The sequence below is a fragment of the Glycine max genome, chromosome 17 (assembly GCF_000004515.6).
Source record: "Glycine max cultivar Williams 82 chromosome 17, Glycine_max_v4.0, whole genome shotgun sequence".
Lineage (NCBI taxonomy): Eukaryota > Viridiplantae > Streptophyta > Magnoliopsida > Fabales > Fabaceae > Glycine > Glycine max.
In genome coordinates, this window is record NC_038253.2 from 19,184,116 (window position 1) to 19,201,577 (window position 17,462).

The window sequence follows — 17,462 nt, forward strand, 5'->3', positions numbered from 1 at the left end:
ACCTAACTATCTTTATTGGAGTATTAAACTGTGTGCTTATCATTTTGTGAAAAACTTGAAAAACATTACACACATCACTTTTGTGTTTAAGAAGGTATAACCAAGTCATTCTTGTACAATCATCCACAAATGTCACAAACCATCGCATTCCATTATGTGTGGGAAGAAGGGCAGGTTCCCAAACATCAGAGTAAATAATAGAGAAAGGAGCATCAACTCTATTGTTATTTATAGGAAAAGTAACATGATGGCCTTTTTCCATTACACAACTTTCACATTTAAAATTAGAGATATTACAATAGTTAAACGAGGAAGGAAATAATCTCTTAAGGTAGCTAAAAGATAGATGTCCTAATCGCTTATGCCATTGCCAAATATCTCTTTTATTTTTAGCTTGTGTATCATCACTTGTAGAGTGAACCAGTGCTTTTCCTTTGGTATATTGAGAATTACCTTCAAGATAGTATAATCCTTCACTTCTTTTACCACCACCAATATTGTCCTTCGTATGTATATTCTGTAGAGTACAATATGTGGGAAAGAACAAGAAAACACAGTTATGGGACTTGGTTAATTGACTAACAGAGAGAATATTGCAATTGAGAGAAGGAACAAAAAGCACATTAGAAATGGATAACAAGGGAGGAATGGATATTGTACCACTACCCATAACTAGGGATGATACACCATTAGCGTTTATAATGACTGAAACAAAACTGTTAGAGGAAAACTATGTAAACATATTTTTATCACAAGTCATATGGTTTGTTACACCTGTATCAATTATCCAATCACTACTCTTAGTAACAACAGAAAAACCACAAATTGGTTGAAATGTACCTGACTTAGCAACAAATCCAGTAGCGTTGAGGGAGTTGTCCTTGGGAGACTCCACCTTTTTTCCTTTTGAGTGTCGTTTAGGATAATCGTGTAGCTTAAAGCAAGTATCCACAATATGGTTGGTTCCATTACAATGTGCGCATTTACGAATTGCTTTCTTGGAGTTGGCTAAATTTTTCATAGCCATGGCAATGCCTTCATTCTGCGTTCCACTAAGCATGACTTCTTGACGATTTGCCTCAACACAAACATTTGCATACATTGTTTGTATAGTAGGGAGTGGTATGGTTGCAAGGATTCGTCCACATACACCATCCAAATGTGAATCAAGTCCAGCTAAGAAGATCTATACACGTTGGGCATTCAATTTGTTGGTATACATCTCAACATCTTTAGAGCATTCCATGGTACAATTCTCAATCTCATCAATTTACTGCCACAATTTCTGCAATTTTGCAAAGTAAGAAACAATAGAACCTTCATTTTGTTTAGCAGATAGTACCTCACAATAAAGTTGGTACACCTTTGATTCATCTTGACTGATTGAGTAAGTTGCTTTGATAGAATCCCAAATCTTCTTGGTTGTAGGTAAACGAATGAAAAGTGCCCTAACATCTTTGGTCATTGCATCCAAGAGCCAAGATTTAACCATACAGTTCTCATCTTCTCATGTGTCATATTCTTTAGAGGTTTTATCAATGGGTGCATTCGTTTTTCCGGAGATGTAACCCCAACGCCTACGACCTCCGATCTTGTTCTCTGCATTTAGGGTCCATTCAGTATAATTTGTACCATCAAAATACTCAGGTGTAAGGATTGAAGACAGATCCTGCATATGCGAAGCAGAATCTAATTTATTTGACCTATTCTCCATTTTTGTACTCAAAATCTAATCTCCAATTCCTAAAGAAGAGAGGTAATTGGAGTTGACTCTGATACCATATTAAGAAAATGATATATAATAGTTTTCATTTATATGAGACAGTGAATAAATATATGATCATCTCTATAATCTTTCCATGATTATTGAGGACAAAATATCAAAATAGAATCACAAATAAAAAAAATATACAAGGATTTGGATAAATTATAATTTAAATTCAAATCATAGTTAATCCCTACAATTAATGGATTCTAACAAAACATGGTCCATTTTGAAAGAGTAACTGTTAGAGAAACAGTTGCATGAATCACTAAGAATAATGAGCTAATAGCGACAGCCTTAACTCTAAATCTAGTACATCCAAAGCTTAGTGGAAAAGCTACAATTCTAGAATAAGTGATACATGGTTTCCTTACAAGCATCACAAAGGCTGCAAATAGAGACTGTAATACAGCCCCGCTGCTATAAGTTTTCATTAGTGCAAAGTTTTCCATGGAGTAACCGCCACACAAGAAACGGCCTTGGGGGACGGATCACTGGCTCCAAATCTTCTTACCCAATTAGAAGTGGAATTCAGAGGATTGAGAGCTTGAAAGGCAATTTTTCTCCAACCGCAAAAGGAGTACAAAGTTCATCCCAAGTAATTGTGACAATTTTCCTTATGATTCCGTGAATGATGGAGGACACAAGTTGCACTCTATCCATGGGAGAATGAAGTATTCCCTTCCAAGAGGCAAGCTTAGATGTGATCCTGCCAGCAATAGGAAGCATGTGAGATTTCTTAGGCTTCCCACTGAATATCGGAACCCCCAGATAAGAGAAAGGCAGGGTACCCCCCTTAAACCCCAGCCAATTTCTTATGAACAACTTTCTAGAAGAATGCACAACACCAGAAAAGAATTTACATTTCTCCAAGCTCAAGAGTTGTCTAGAGGCAATACCAGGAGCGGACCCAGACTGGGATAAGGGGGGACATTCACAAAAAAAAAAAAAAAAATCCAACCAACAATTACATATTATTAATTTTTGGCTAAAATATGTTAGATCCCTATAAAATATGAAAAACATTAATTTAATCTCCTTACAAGTTTTCTTATTAATTTCATCCTATAAAATTTTAACATGTTTTTTAAGGTCCTTGGTGTTAACTTCGCTAAACATTATGTTAAACACTAATCTAATGTGGCCGACAGAATTACACGTGGATGGTTACATTCATGTTTTCTGTCTTTCATGCTCTTCTATCTAATATGCTACTCTAGATGCGATTAAGAATGTTCAGTCCAGGATGGTGGATGGTATGCGTGATGTGTGGGCACTTATTCAACCAAGAGTACTTACAATTGGCTTCGGGAGGGAAAACATGTGTTGGAGGACTCGGGCTCGTGGTCATGGCTCTAGAAACAACAGCTACCAACCAACGCTCAATTCTTTTTATGGCAAGTGCTTCACGGTGCAATTCCGGTGAGAGCAATTCTGGTCCCCTCATCACGATGAGATTGCGTTGAATGTGGATGGGAGTGGAATGGAAGGGCCAATTCTTTTTTGGGTATTATGGAGAAATCCAGTTCACTGATATCCTTTATGCGGAGATTATGGCGTTGTTGAGGGGACTTCAGCTTTGTGTATTTATCCAAGAGTTCGTTGCTACTCTGACTCCTCTTTGACAGTTGGGTTAGTGAAGAGTACTCTGTGTATATATCACTAGTTTAGGAATGAGATCTACCTCATCAACAAACTCATGGAAAAGGATTGGATTTGCACTTTGGAGCATACTCTGAGGGAACCAAATCATGAAGCTTCCTTGGCCAGACCTTTGGTTGTCATTCATGAAGCATCCCAGTTACTGATGCCCAAGTTGCATTGTTATGCCCTCGGAACCATGTTTCCACGAGGGTTCTAATTTATTTCTGCTATGCTAAGGTTTTTAGCCGTCAATATTTATATTTTATTAATGGTGTTAAGTTAGCACTAACGGAAGGATCAATTTGATCTTCTTTTTTAAATATAAATGATTAAAATAATGTTTCTAAAACATAAAAAATCAAATTGAACCAATAAAATAAAATAAAATATCAAATTGTTTATTTGACCTATTTTTAATCTATCGAAGGTTTTACTCATCAGTGTTATTTTTTTTATCATCCTTAATCGTTAGTCAAGTTATTTAGTCGACGAAGTATATCATCATGCCTCAAAGGTCAAGCCTTCATCTAAGAAATATTCACCACAATGCTTCATTAGCCCTTTACTATAATGGTCCTTTGAAGTTACAAACTTCATAATCGTTAATTCACTCAAAAACCATAGTCATCCAATAGCTCTTTGATTCCCATTGCTGAAAATTACCTAACTCATAGGAAACCACCTGATCCATGTAGGTATTCAACTTAGATTTAGTGGCCTCAATTTGTGCCTAAAAATACCAAGACCATTCGACATTTGGTTTGAGCTTTACCTATATACATATATTTCTATCACCTTAAATGCTTTCTGACTTAAACATCAAAATCTTTACAAGTGGAACCACCTCACTCATGTTCCACTGCACTACAAACAATCTTGGACCAACAACTACTTCTATAAGCACCTAATTTAAGTGCAACCCTACCTTACAAAGAGTACCTAGGATTAGAAATTGTGAAAATTATAAACTAGGATTTATATAAATGTACATTTACTTTCTTTTCCATCTCATTTTCTTCTTTATCACTCTGTTTCACATCATATAACTATTTTTTTTCTTACTTCCTTCCACTTCAATCCATCTCATAATAGGGTGGGTGTTTATTATTTTCTTATCAAGTAATTTAAATTTTATAGAAAAAAATATATGCTTGTAACCAACATGCAAGAGTTTTCAATTAATAAAAATGTTAAAAGGTATAACTCGATTCTTGACCAGAGAGTTTGAGTTTAAAGAGTTTGTCAAAGTCTTATCTAGAAGAGTTTGAGAATTAACACATTTTCTCTACCTCTAATCCTAAACTTGAGTTTAAAATAAGTGTAACATTTGAAGAAAAAAATTTATCTTAAAATAAGTGTTATGTTAATTTTTCAATGTAGTATTAATTATGTTTTCTCCACAAATACTCCTAATAAATATCACTTTAACTTTTTGATGCAATAATAATTTGTTTTATAAAATTACTATTCTCTTTCATATGTTTAATAACTTTCTTAGTCTATGTAAAAAAAATGATACGGAAGAAATACAAAAATAAATATAAAAAAAAGGCTTAATTATTGTTTTAGTTCTTAAATTTGAGGAATATATTTTTTTAGTCCTTAAAATTTAAAAATATTTTTTTAGTCCTTGAATTTCTACAAATTATTTTCTTAGTCCCTAACATAATAACTTGATGCTTTATGGCAATTAACATTTTATAGTGATTTTTTTAGCACTTTATAGTAATTTTAAAATGCAAATTCAAGCGGTTAAAAAATAAAAATTAATTTATGACATCTAAAAATCCTACTATAAAGTGTCAATTTATTATGCCAAATACTAAAAAGAACAATTTATCAAAATTCAGGGGAAAAAAACAATTTTAAATTTTGTGGACTAAAAAAACACACTCCAAATTCAAGGACTAAAACAATAATTAAGCAAAAATAAAATAAAGACATCAAATTTATAAAAAAAAAAAAAAAAAAAAAATACTACTACTCTCAGTGTTACACAACGTGACTTGTACAACCGTCCTTTGAAATTCTTAAGTATCTTTTTCCCGTGAAAAACTGCTCTCGGAAAAAAATAAAAAAAAGCATACCCGCATAGTATTATGTATCCATTCACCATACCCGCATAAAAGAATCATTCCAAGGATGAGATACTAACTTAAATGGTTTCAACATCATGCCTAACTAAGGTTTCGTCATGTCAAACGAGGAAACATCAGAGAGAATCATGTACAAAGAAAAAGTGGAAGGGAACCAAATAATTATTCCGGAAGCTGCAAAAGCAGAACTAGCCAAGGCAAAGGAAAAGCCCAATAGAGCTAAAGAGAGTTCCGTGCAATCCTGGCTTGACTCCGAGCCTCTCATAGATGAACTCGAGAAGCAGAAAAAACCAATCTTGCTAATGCTCAACAGAGTTCGAATGCATCAAAAACTACCATTGAGGAGTTGGAATCCCAGCAAGAGATCATCCACAAGAGCATCAAATCCAAAAGAGAGGATCAGCTCAAGACAGAATTGATGATCCAAGACATCCAAAATGCTTTTGATCACACGCATAACGGCATGGAAAGGCTCAAACTTGAGGGAAAGAAAGCAATGCAAATACTAGCAAAACTGAGGCAAACCCTGCATCAAAGGAAGCAGACAGTTCAAACCTTGCAACTCACTCTTCAAGCTGTGCTACTGGAGTCGGATGCAGTGGAAAAATCTTCTGCCAAAGCTCTTCAACAGATCAAGCTTTCAGAAAATCAGAGATGTTGTGCAGCTTACTAATGAAAACTACAATGACCTAACAAGGAGAGCCAAATAAAAAATTTCACAGGCAAATTCGCATGTTTCTGTTTCCATGGAGCAAAAACTTGCAGCTGAGGCTACCTGTGAGTTGGTGTTATCAAGATTGAAGATTTACTCTAGTAGATCATGGAGCATGAACAAAAGAAACACAATGAGGCAATAGTATACAGAAAGGAATGCAAAAGGCCAAGACATAATTGTTGAAGAGGAAGTGACAACTAAAATAACAAGTGCTTCACTCAAACCCTCTGCTAAAGAATCATTACCCAAGTCCAAAGGGGGAAAACTACAACAGTCCAGAAAATCAGGGAGTAACAATATGAAAACTAAAGAAAAAGTCATCTATTTTGTATAAAATGAGAAAATGTCTTTATGGAAGTTAAGGAAATCAGGTGGATGACTCCACATATTCAATCAATAAAGCAACAATTAAGTTACAGACACCAAAATGCATTGTTTAAATTTTTAATAAAGCTAGTATCACTTAAATTCAAATCAACAGAAGTTGAGTTTTACTAATTTGTTCTGTCTTGAGATTAACTTGATGTCAGAAACACTTCTGATTGTGGGCAATAAAAGAAAATCAGGGAAAGTGAGTTGGGAAGTCTCATTCTGAGATGTCTCAATCTGCTTGCTCTATTACAAAAAATCACCAGTTAACGGTTGATGATTAACGAGTTTGACAGAAGAAAAAAAAGTATGATGATATGAATGGCTCTATCACAACTTCACAATCTAGAAAGAATAAATTCAAAAACATACACTATATCTGATGTTTTCATAACTACTGACAGAAAAATCAGAAATTGTTCAAAATTTAATTGACATGTCCCCCACAAATATCTGATTTTTCAGCCACATGTACCATTACAGCAAAAACTCTATTTGAACATTCTAGAATAAGCTTTTTTCTCTTGATCACGTCTATCAGCAACCTGTATCCAAAAACAGCAATCAGAAGAAATTTAATAAATCATTAAATAAATGGCATGCAAAATTATAAAAGAAAACAAAAGGTGAAATGACTGACCCTCCTCCTGGCAGTGGCATACTCTTTTTTAATCCCTCCTGCAGAACAGAGCAGCAAGTGGATTAAGCTTTATTACAAATACCATAGGTTAACTTTGCAACACCAGTAAACTTTAAATATCAAAGTGTCGTGGTCTAATGATTAAAAGGATCTATATACTTCTGTTTCACATTGTAATACAGCATCGAAAATCATAATTTTTTTGAAGTAAACATTAATTCCAATCACACTGATATTTCATATTTTCCTTTCAAGAGATTTCAGAATTCAGACTCAAATGATTGTGGAAAATGTGTTTTAGAGGATTCATTTGCCCAAACAGGATGATTTTATAATACTGAAAACTGAAAGGGACTAAAGACAGACATAATGAAATGGAAAGAGTAATTTATTAAAAACTTCGTACCCCATTGCCCAGAGGCTCTTCGCTATGCGAAGGTATGGGGGAGGGATGTTGTACGCAGCCTTACCCTTGCATATGCAAAGAGACTGTTTCCGGATTCGAACCCATGACCAACAAGTCACCAAGACACAACTTTACCGCTGCACCAGGGCTCGCCCTTTATTAGCCAGAATAAAAACTACACCATGATCTCATTTTAGCATTGTATCGTATTATCATGGACAACTTCAACCCTGATAAGACAAAACAATGGTCCTAAATGAGAAAAATCTCCTCAGTCCAAACAACTTCATTAAGAACCCAGGATATTCGCAACTAAACAATATCTTCCCCCATGAAGAAAAAGAAATCCATTGATTAAGAAAAACAATTTCTACAATAGATCACTTAGACTATTTCTTGGGGCTGGAGATTAAGTATCTTCCTAACAGATCTATTTTGATGTCTCAAAGCAAGTATGTCAGAGATCTACTTCATAAAACTCAAATGGCTGAGGCACACTCTATCTCTACTCCTATGGTTACAAACTGCAAACTGTCCAAACATGGAGCTGATCTATTTCATGATCCAACTCTCTATAGGCCAGTAGTGGGTGCCCTGCAGTATGCTACCCTTACTAGACTTAAGATTAGTTATGTTGTTAATAAGGTTTGTCAGTATATGGCTAATCCATTGGATTCTCATTGGGCTGTGGCCAAAAGGATATTAAGATATCTCAAGGTACTGTATTTCATGGTTTATTCCTTCAACCTGCTTCTGTTTCAAAACCTATGGCACTCTATGTTTTCTGTGATGCTGATTGGGCATCAAATATTGATGACAGACATTCCACATCAGGAGCAACTATCTTTCTTGGCTCAAACTTGATATCCTGATGGTCCAGGAAGCAAAAAGTCATGGCAAGGTCCAGCACTGAAGCTGAATATCGAAGCTTGGCTCAAACATCTACTGAATTAACCTGGATTCGAACCCTTCTAACAGAATTACATGTTTCTTTTCAAACTCCTGTGATTTACTGTGATAATCAAAGTGCAGTGTCCATAGCTCACAATCCAGTGTTCCATAGTAGAACAAAGCATATGGAAATTGATATCTTTTTTGTAAGAGAACAAGTTTTGGCCAAACAACTCTCAGTTGTGCATCTTCCTGCCTTAGATCAATGGGCAGATGTCTTAACCAAGCCACTTTCCTCAACAAGATTTGAAGCACTAAGGGACAAACTCAATGTGAAGCATTTTTCTGTAGAAAAACCTTCCCCTTGAGTTTGTGGGGGGGTATTAGAATGAATGTATAAAAATAACTGTTACAAACAGTTATTGCAAGACAGTTAGACAGCTAACAACTTTTCTTTCAGTAACAGAATTTTGTTAGTTAGTTGTTAGTTAGTTTGTGATTAACTTCAAGGTCTAGAGGTTTATAAATACCTCCTTTGTAACAGCATTAAAGACTAACTTTTTCAGAATCAATAATATCAGTTTTTACTTTTTCTGTTCTCAATGTTTTCTCTTATTTTCTCTGTTATCTCAGTTCTCTAAATCTGATATACAAAGCCTGCATGACATGAGCTCAGGCCAGAAATGAAAATAAAAACTCAGAATTTAAGTAGACAACTACCATCATTCGGCTCCAACTCTAATGCTTTCTTGAAACTTTCAACAGCAGCATCTAGGTCGTTGAGTAACATATATGCCTGAGATTAAGCAAACAAAACATAAACAGCAGATTACCAGAATACAAGACAATGTTCAGCTCGCAAAGTACACAAACAATGTATCCCCCATGTAGTTGGCACTTAAAGGTATAACAATTCCCATAAGCAAACAGAACAAGGACGCAAACACAGTTCAGACACCTAATGGCTTAGGCCTAATCAAAGTTAGCATAAAACAAAATAGAAATATAGGAAGTGGAAAGCACCATCGGACCATCCTAAATCCAAAAGCACAATGACAGATTAAAACACTTTACAGAGCATACAATTGAGTAGCCAGTATCAAGCACTTCCATCATCATCCTATTTTCTTCATTGGAAGTGTCAACTAACCTGGCCTTTGCGAAACAGAGCTTTCGCATTATCTCCGTCATGCATCGCAAAGTCTGAATCCAGTAACGCTCCTTGTAGATCACCTAATTTCAATTTACAAGCCTAAAAATTCAAACAAAAGTACTCTGGCCATTAGTGTAAGATACCTGATCAAAGAAACTAAAATCACTGTGTAAAATAAGAATACAACATAAGTTATAACAGCAAAAACAAAAAAAAGCTGAAAGGCTTCCACTATGATTCTAGCAGATCAAGTCATAGCCATACATAAGCAATAATTAAAACACATTTTCATGGTTATATCTATGATCTCCATTCTCTTGCCTCCCCAATCTGAATCTGACCCTGAGTAAGTTTTCTGGTAAAAACACATGCATGATCCTAACAAAACAATCAATTGCAAGGCGGTGGTCTGATCCTCAAGTTAACAATCAATCATCAAGTCAGCTTGTTATAATTGAATATACACCATTAATGATTCCCTATAAGTATAATAATGCAAATGCTAGACATATAAAATCATGGCCGAGTCTCTACCTAAACAACTAGAGCTTTTTGCATAGCTTCTCCTTGACAATAAACAATAATGTTTTAGCCTTAGCAACCGATAGCAGAAGAATTGGTTACTTACAGAACTGTTTGTAAAGATTTGAGATTTTGTCTTTCTCAAAGCAGCGCTATTCTCTGCTAAGTCAGAAAAGAAAAAAAGAATGAAGATGTGAGATAGTAAAGAAGTAACCAATGTAGTTCAACAAGAGAGCAAGAAACTAAAGAGGTTGACCTTGGTCAATGTCCTCCTTCTCCCAACACACATCCAAATAGCGCAAAGCTTTGCGATACTTTCTGAGAGCCATCTTATAATCTAGCTTCTGTTTTGTGAGAAACAAGCAAATAAGACTCAAACATTAGATTCAATTTCTATGCACTATCAGTCTGAAAAATTTTATACACTGAGGGATCAGGTGACAATGTAGAGTGCATAGACTATTTTCTTAAAACAATTTGTGATTGGATAACAATGTAAGGTGCATAGTGTATTTTTTCAAAACATTGCACTATACTATATCACAAATTACAATCATCATAACAAAAAAGCTTTAACCTTGTACTGCTCATTCCCAAGGGTTTTGATAGCGTCCACAGCACTCATCCACCAAGAAAGTTCATCAGGTTTGACATCGAGATCAGCGGGCCAATCGGGATAGGTGTCACCATCCTTAAAGAAGTTAACAACTCCATCATCTTCCCCTTCAGCAATTTCCCCACAATCAACTACCACAACATCCTGAGTGGGACGGTCATTCTCCCCAGTAACAACGTGTTCCACAGATCGAACAATGCCCATTCCTTTCAGAACTTTCCCAAACACGACGTGCTTTCCGTCCAAGTGAGGAGTGCGCGTGGTGGTGATGAAGAACTGGGAGCCGTTGGTGTTGGGTCCCGCATTGGCCATGGAAAGCGTCCCCTTCCTCTCGTGCTTCATCTCCAAGTTCTCGTCCTCGAACTTGGCGCCATAGATTGATTCCCCACCGGTGCCATCCCCAGCGGAGATGTCGCCGCCCTGGATCATGAACCCTTTGATCACGCGGTGGAAACACATGCCCTGCAATAATTAAAAGACGCCAAAAAATCTTAGAATGCGGATTTTGGACCTAACTCAACCATACAAATCTTAGAATGCGGATTTTTTACATAACTCAACCCTAAAAAACCGGCTTGTAAGATTATTATTTCCTTAACAGGCCTCAAAATCATTCTAGTAATTTTGATAATAACAAATTTATTAAAGTTTTGCATAGAATTAATGAATGACCTTGTAGTGGAGGGGGACGCCGGTGTTGGGGCCGATGCCCTTTTCGCCGGTGCAGAGGGCGCGGAAATTCTCGGCGGTTTTGGGAACAACGTCGTGGAAGAGCTCGACGACGATCCTGCCTTCTAACTCGCCGCCGATGGTGATGTCGAGGAAGCATCTAGGGTTCACCATTTTCTGGAAAGCGAAGAGAGAGAGAGAGAGAGAGATTGCAGTGAAGAAGAAGAAGAAGAAAAAGAACAAGGTGAGTGAGTGGACTGTGGAGTGCAAAACCCTAATCCCGCTTTCTAATTTCAAACTCTTTTGTTTTCGTGCCGCCAGCGACAAAACCTCTACGGTTAGCGGATACACGTGTCACTGGTCGCGCCTTTTCTTTTTCCTTCGCCTGCACCAGAATAATAATACGGAGAAACAAAAATACTTCGGTCCGTTTTTTGGTTTAGAAAATGAAAGAAATATCATACGTTAGAGGTATCTTCAATATATTAAGTTTAATTAAACCAAACACTAAATTCAATTAATTATTATCAACAATTAGCCTTTTTTTTATAACTCAATTGATAATACATGCCTAAAGAAAAGTTGTGTTTAATTTTCACAAAATATCTCATGATTAATTATTTAAGATGGATGATAAGTTTCAATGCGAAATCTTAAACTTGGGATTAGTTTCATAATCAATTCAATAGATAAAATATCTGGAGATCCAAAAAAGTTGAAATTCTAATTATGATGATTATAAAAAATTAATACTAATTAATTTAGTTATGAGTGACATCATCATTTCTTTTTTCTTGTATATTTTGGAGACTAAAAAATTTACCCATCAAATAAATATCCCACGTCTATTATAAAAATAAAATAACCAATCATTAATATATTTTATTTATGAAAAACACATAATTTTACCTTGAATCAATATTTAATCATTGATTGAATCTCGATGAAAAGAACATAAAAAAATGTATTCTCATGTCACAAAAATCTCTCTTTGTAAATAAAAATTTAGATATACCCTCCTTACATTGACAATTCCATTACCCTCCTCCCTTCTTGTTACATGCACTAATTATATTTTATTTCCCACAATTTTTGTTCATCCATGTTGCGCCAATTTCATATGTACTCTTGTTACATGTTTTTCCAACTTTTGGCATCTCTTGTGCATATCATGTGTTGTTAATAAGAAAGTTTTTTTGTGTTAAAAAGTATATGACTTATCTTCGGCTGGAAGTGGATGAACTATTAAACTTAATATACCCAAATGTTTGGGAAGAAATTGGTACAAGACCAACTCGAGTGGCTTATAAAAAAAACATATGACTTATCTTTTGCTGGAAGTTTGTTTTCATGGGATGATTTGTGTAGCAAAGGAAGTATTTTATTTCTTTGGTGGGAGGCATTAAAAAATAGATAGCAACTAGTCTTTTGTTCGTGCCGACGCTCGGACTCATACTCCTATTTTGAATATTATCAACACATGTGCAAAGTTCAATAACGATATTTATTTGTATGATAATAATGTTGAGCTATGTTTAGAAACAAAAAAACATAAAGTAAGAATACAAACAAATCTGATGTTATTGTAGATTCTTGGATGATGTTGATGTAGCAATGAAAGAGAGACTATATAATAAAGAGAGGTAAATGAGTTCATTGGATTTTTGGATACAATTATTGATCATTTAATAATCAGAAGTATGACAATAGTACTATATACAATAATATTCACATGATAAATAGATATTTTTAAATCAATTTACTTTAGTGGAGGTGATATAATAACAAACATCCAATAGTTGCCTTGGTCATGTGATGCTGCAACATAAAGAAATAAATGTAATATATATTGAAATTTTGTAAATTAAATATTGACTTGTTGAAAATGATATCTAATGTATAATGATAATCTTTTCCATATATCCACGAACAAACAATTATAAAAAAAAAACGTATGACAGGTCCCATGATGTCAACATGGAAAATAATATGTTTATCCCGTGGATCATCCATATTTATTGTTGATCATATAATGATAATCTTTTTCACTTCCCATGATAATCTTTTGCACATCAGCAAACATTTAGTCTATTAATCCATATATGTACTCTAATAATCTACTTAGTATATTAGTATATTAAGTGTTAACCTTTTACGATTTTCGTTCCTCAACCATATTTATTGCTTATTAGTATAATGATAATTTTTTCCATATATTCACAGACAAACAATTATAAAAATAAACATATGAAAGATCCCATGACGTCAACATGGAAAGTAATATGTTTGTTCTGTGGGTCATCCATATTTATTGTTGATCATATAATGATAATTTTTTTCACTTCCCATGATAATCTTTTGCACCTTAGCAAACATTTAGTCTATTAATTCATATATATACTCTAATAATCTACTTAGTATATTAAGCGCTAACCTTTTACGGTTTTCGTGTGTCATCCATATTTATTGCTGATTAGTATAATGAATGGAGAGGAACGAATATGGAAGTTGGAGAGGATGCAAATGTAAGCGTATCACGAAAACCCTTCCCGTTCACTCGGTTCAAAAGCAAGCTCAAAATACAAACGTATTTGAAAAATGCAAACATTGGAGAAATGGTGCCACAATTAATACGTGAAATGGGTCATGTCATTGGTACTGTAACATTGATACAGTAATAATATGTTAGAATTAATACTGTAATATTTAAAATTGATTTTTAAGTACCTACTAATTAGGAATAACTCATCGTCTAAGTTATGATTATTTCCGTATCCTAAAAGAAATGCTTATTAATTTGAAAATTATGATTATTTTTATATCCTAAGAGAATATTTAAAATTGATTGTTAAGTACCTATTAATTTAAAATGGAAATTAAAAAAAAATACGAATATAATATGCTTATTAATTAAATGTCAATAAATTGACAATGATTACGGAAGAAACAAATACAAAATTAAAGTTGTTTTAATAATATGTTAAAATTGATACTTTAATATTTAAAACTGATTGTTAAATACCTACTAATTAGGCATAAATCATCGTCAAAATTATGATTATTTCTATATATGGTTATTAATTTGAAAATTATGATTATTTCTATATCTTAAGAGAATATTTAAAATTGATTGTTAAGTACCGATTAATTTGAAATGAAAATTAACAAAAATACTAATATAATATGCTTATTAATTAAATGTCAATAAATTGACAATGATTACGGTAAAAACAAATACAAAATTGAAGTTGTTTTAATAATATGTTAAAATTGATACTGTAATATTTAAAATTGATTGTTAAATACCTACTAATCAGGAATAAATCATCGTCTAAATTATGATTATTTCCATATATGGTTATTAATTTGAAAAATATGATTATTTCTATATCCTAACATAGTATTTTAAATTGATTGTTAAGTACATATTAATTTGAAATAAAAAAAAATTAACAAAAATATGAATAAAATATTCTTATTAATTAAACGTCAATAAATTGACAATGATTAAGGCAAAAACAAATACAAAATTGAAGTTATTTTAATAATATGTTAAAATTGATGCTGTAATATTTAAAATTGATTGTTAAGTACCTACTAATTTGGAATAAATCATCATCTAAATTATGATTATTTCCATATATAGTTATTAATTTGAAAATTATGATTATTTCTATATCCTAAGAGAATATTTACAAATGATTGTTAAGTACCTATTAATTTGAAATGAAAATTAACAAAAATATGAATATAATATGCTTATTAATTAAACATCAATAAATTGACAATGATTACGATAAAAACAAATACAAAATTGAAGTTGTTTTAATAATATGTTAAAATTAATACTGTAATATTTAAAATTGATTGTTAAGTACCTATTAATTAGGAATAAATCATCGTCTAAATTACGATTATTTCCATATATGGTTATTAATTTGAAAATTATGATTATTTTTATATCCTAAGAGAATATTTAAAATTGATTGTTAGGTACATATTAATTTGAAATGAAAATTAACAAAAATACGAATATAATATACTTATTAATTAAACGTCAATAAATTGACAATGATTACGGCAAAAACAAATACAAATTGAAGTTGTTTTAATAATATGTTAAAATTGATACTGTAATATTTAAAATTGATTGAGATCGTCTTAGAATAGAATACAATGGCAAATTTGTAAATATAAGAGAAAAACGATACGGTGATATAAAAAACATCTTTGAAGCAAATGTTTAAAGACAGTTTTTATATGACTATCTTTAAATGCAAATGTTCATAGACGGTAATATGAAAGCTTATTTGTCTCGCGCAGCTCTCTCGCTCTCTCCCCTTCTCGAAGCTCGCCCCATATGCCTCGGTCTTGCCCCAAACCATTTCCGCGTTTTGGTTCTCCATGCATCGTTTCTTCTGTCTCTATGGCTATGTGTGCTTAGCTTTGCCTCTTTTTTCCTGCATAAATAAAAGTAGAAGCAAAAGCAACGGAAGAAGATCAAGAAGCAAAATTCATAATCGCCTATTCACTATCCATTTGGGGGTTAGGTTAAGGTTAGTTTACTTAGCTCACTCGAATCGAAAAAAGAAAGGAAGAGAATACGCATTGATACATCATGGAATCTCACAGAATCACACTATCTACAGGGTTTGTGGTTGTAAGTACACACCCCTTTCTCTTTTTTATCACTATCTTTTTTTCTTTCTAGATTGATTGCTTCTACAACTAATAAAGAGTTTTTGTTTCTAGCATAGCATTGAATAAATTATTATTATTATTATTATTATTATTATTATTATGGAGGATGGGAGTTGGGTGATGCAATCCTACCCCCCAAGGGCATTGGATAGAAGACTCCAAGAAGATTGAGCCAGATATGCAAGAGAAGACCCTAGGGTTCTTATGAGCCACAAGGTAGATTTCGGGGTCCATGGGCAAAGTATGAGCCTATTATCTTTGTACATATTAGATTAAGGTTTCATTATTTTTGGGTCTTGTATTTAGGACTCCATAATGTAGGTATGGTACCCTAGAAATGTAGGATTTTTCAGGCCTTATATTTTAGGGAACCTAGACTAGTTTTTGTATTAGGGGTAGTTTTATAATTTCACATGCACTAAGTGAATATTTGATGTGTGTGTTGGGAAATAAATTTAATTGAATTGGAAGAAGCCCAATCCAATTAAATTTTAGAGGGGGAGGTGAGCATTTACTTGCTACACCTCATTGCCACATCATATAGTCACACTTTGTGCATGTCCTTCATGTTTTACATGCCTCATGACACCTAAGCATACTTAGTGGAAAATCTTGGACTTGATCTTGGATTAGTGGACTGAACCATAGCTAAAATTCACTAATCATAATTAGTGGAATTTTGGCTCCACGAATTCAATTTCAAATTCAAGTGAAATTTGAATAGAAATTCAAATTTTCCTCCAATTTTGTGTGACACTTAGGCTATAAATAGAGGTCATGTGTGTGCATTTTTTCAACTTTGATCATTTGAGAATTACACTTCAAAGTTCATACCTCATTTGGGGCACAAAATTTCGTGCTCTTTCTCTCCCTCTCCCTCAACTCATCTTCTCCTACCTTCAAGCTCTTATCCATGGCTTCCTATGGTGGTGAGCTTGTTCTTGACTCATTTTCTCCTTGAAGTGGCATCTCCAATCATCTTTCTTCCTTCTCCATTCCGCTGTCATTCATCTTCAAGAAGCAAATGACTCCACTGATGAAGAAGATCTAAGGCCTACAAGCTCCACATGGAGCTACATCATAGGGTTCCGACGGGGGATGACCCGTCTTACTGACTGGATGCGTGTGAGGACACATCGTATGATGATTTCATTGATTTTGATGTCTCATCCATTGTCGTTTCTGACCAACCTGACAAACCTTCCCTTCCATGTGTTGTGAGGATCGGTCAAAGGTGGATGAATTTTTAAGTAGACGGGGACTTGAGTTAACATT

The 17,462-nt window shown here is 33.7% G+C and overlaps 1 protein-coding gene and 1 long non-coding RNA gene across 3 annotated transcripts; both read right to left on the minus strand.

Moving 5' to 3' along the window:
- Nucleotides 1–212: 212 nt before the first annotated feature.
- On the minus strand, nt 213–3,641 carry LOC121173799 (uncharacterized). Its single transcript, XR_005889193.1, has 3 exons — nt 3,065–3,641; nt 841–1,669; nt 213–517 (listed from the first exon to the last, which is right to left on the minus strand). It is a non-coding gene; the product is annotated as an uncharacterized lncRNA (long non-coding RNA).
- Nucleotides 3,642–6,817: 3,176 nt separating this feature from the next.
- On the minus strand, nt 6,818–11,910 carry CYP9 (peptidyl-prolyl cis-trans isomerase CYP9). 2 transcript variants are annotated; one of them, XM_003550027.5, is made up of 8 exons: nt 11,490–11,910; nt 10,779–11,279; nt 10,458–10,545; nt 10,308–10,360; nt 9,677–9,778; nt 9,247–9,322; nt 7,230–7,267; nt 6,818–7,134 (listed from the first exon to the last, which is right to left on the minus strand). In XM_003550027.5, the coding sequence occupies exons 1-8, from the start codon at nt 11,658–11,660 to the stop codon at nt 7,081–7,083; spliced, it is 1,083 nt and encodes a 360-aa protein (XP_003550075.1). In that variant the 5' UTR covers nt 11,661–11,910; the 3' UTR covers nt 6,818–7,080. The 2 variants fall into 2 exon arrangements, with proteins under 2 accessions (XP_003550075.1, XP_040866918.1); XM_041010984.1 differs by lacking the exons at nt 6,818–7,134; nt 7,230–7,267 and adding an exon at nt 7,338–7,865 and having other exon boundaries at nt 11,490–11,886.
- Between the last annotated feature and the right edge of the window lie 5,552 nt (nt 11,911–17,462).

What these genes read in the sequence shown, in the direction of transcription:
- CYP9 (XM_003550027.5), bottom strand. Translation starts at nt 11,660, where the DNA reads ATGGTGAACCCTAGATGCTTCCTCGACATCACCATCGGCGGCGAGTTA. An exon ending in TTGGGAATGAGCAGTACAAG is followed by an intron (nt 10,546 to 10,778) that starts GTTAAAGCTTTT and finishes CTCACAAAACAG; the next exon opens with AAGCTAGATTATAAGATGGC. An exon ending in AAATCTTTACAAACAGTTCT is followed by an intron (nt 9,779 to 10,307) that starts GTAAGTAACCAA and finishes TTGAATTTTTAG; the next exon opens with GCTTGTAAATTGAAATTAGG.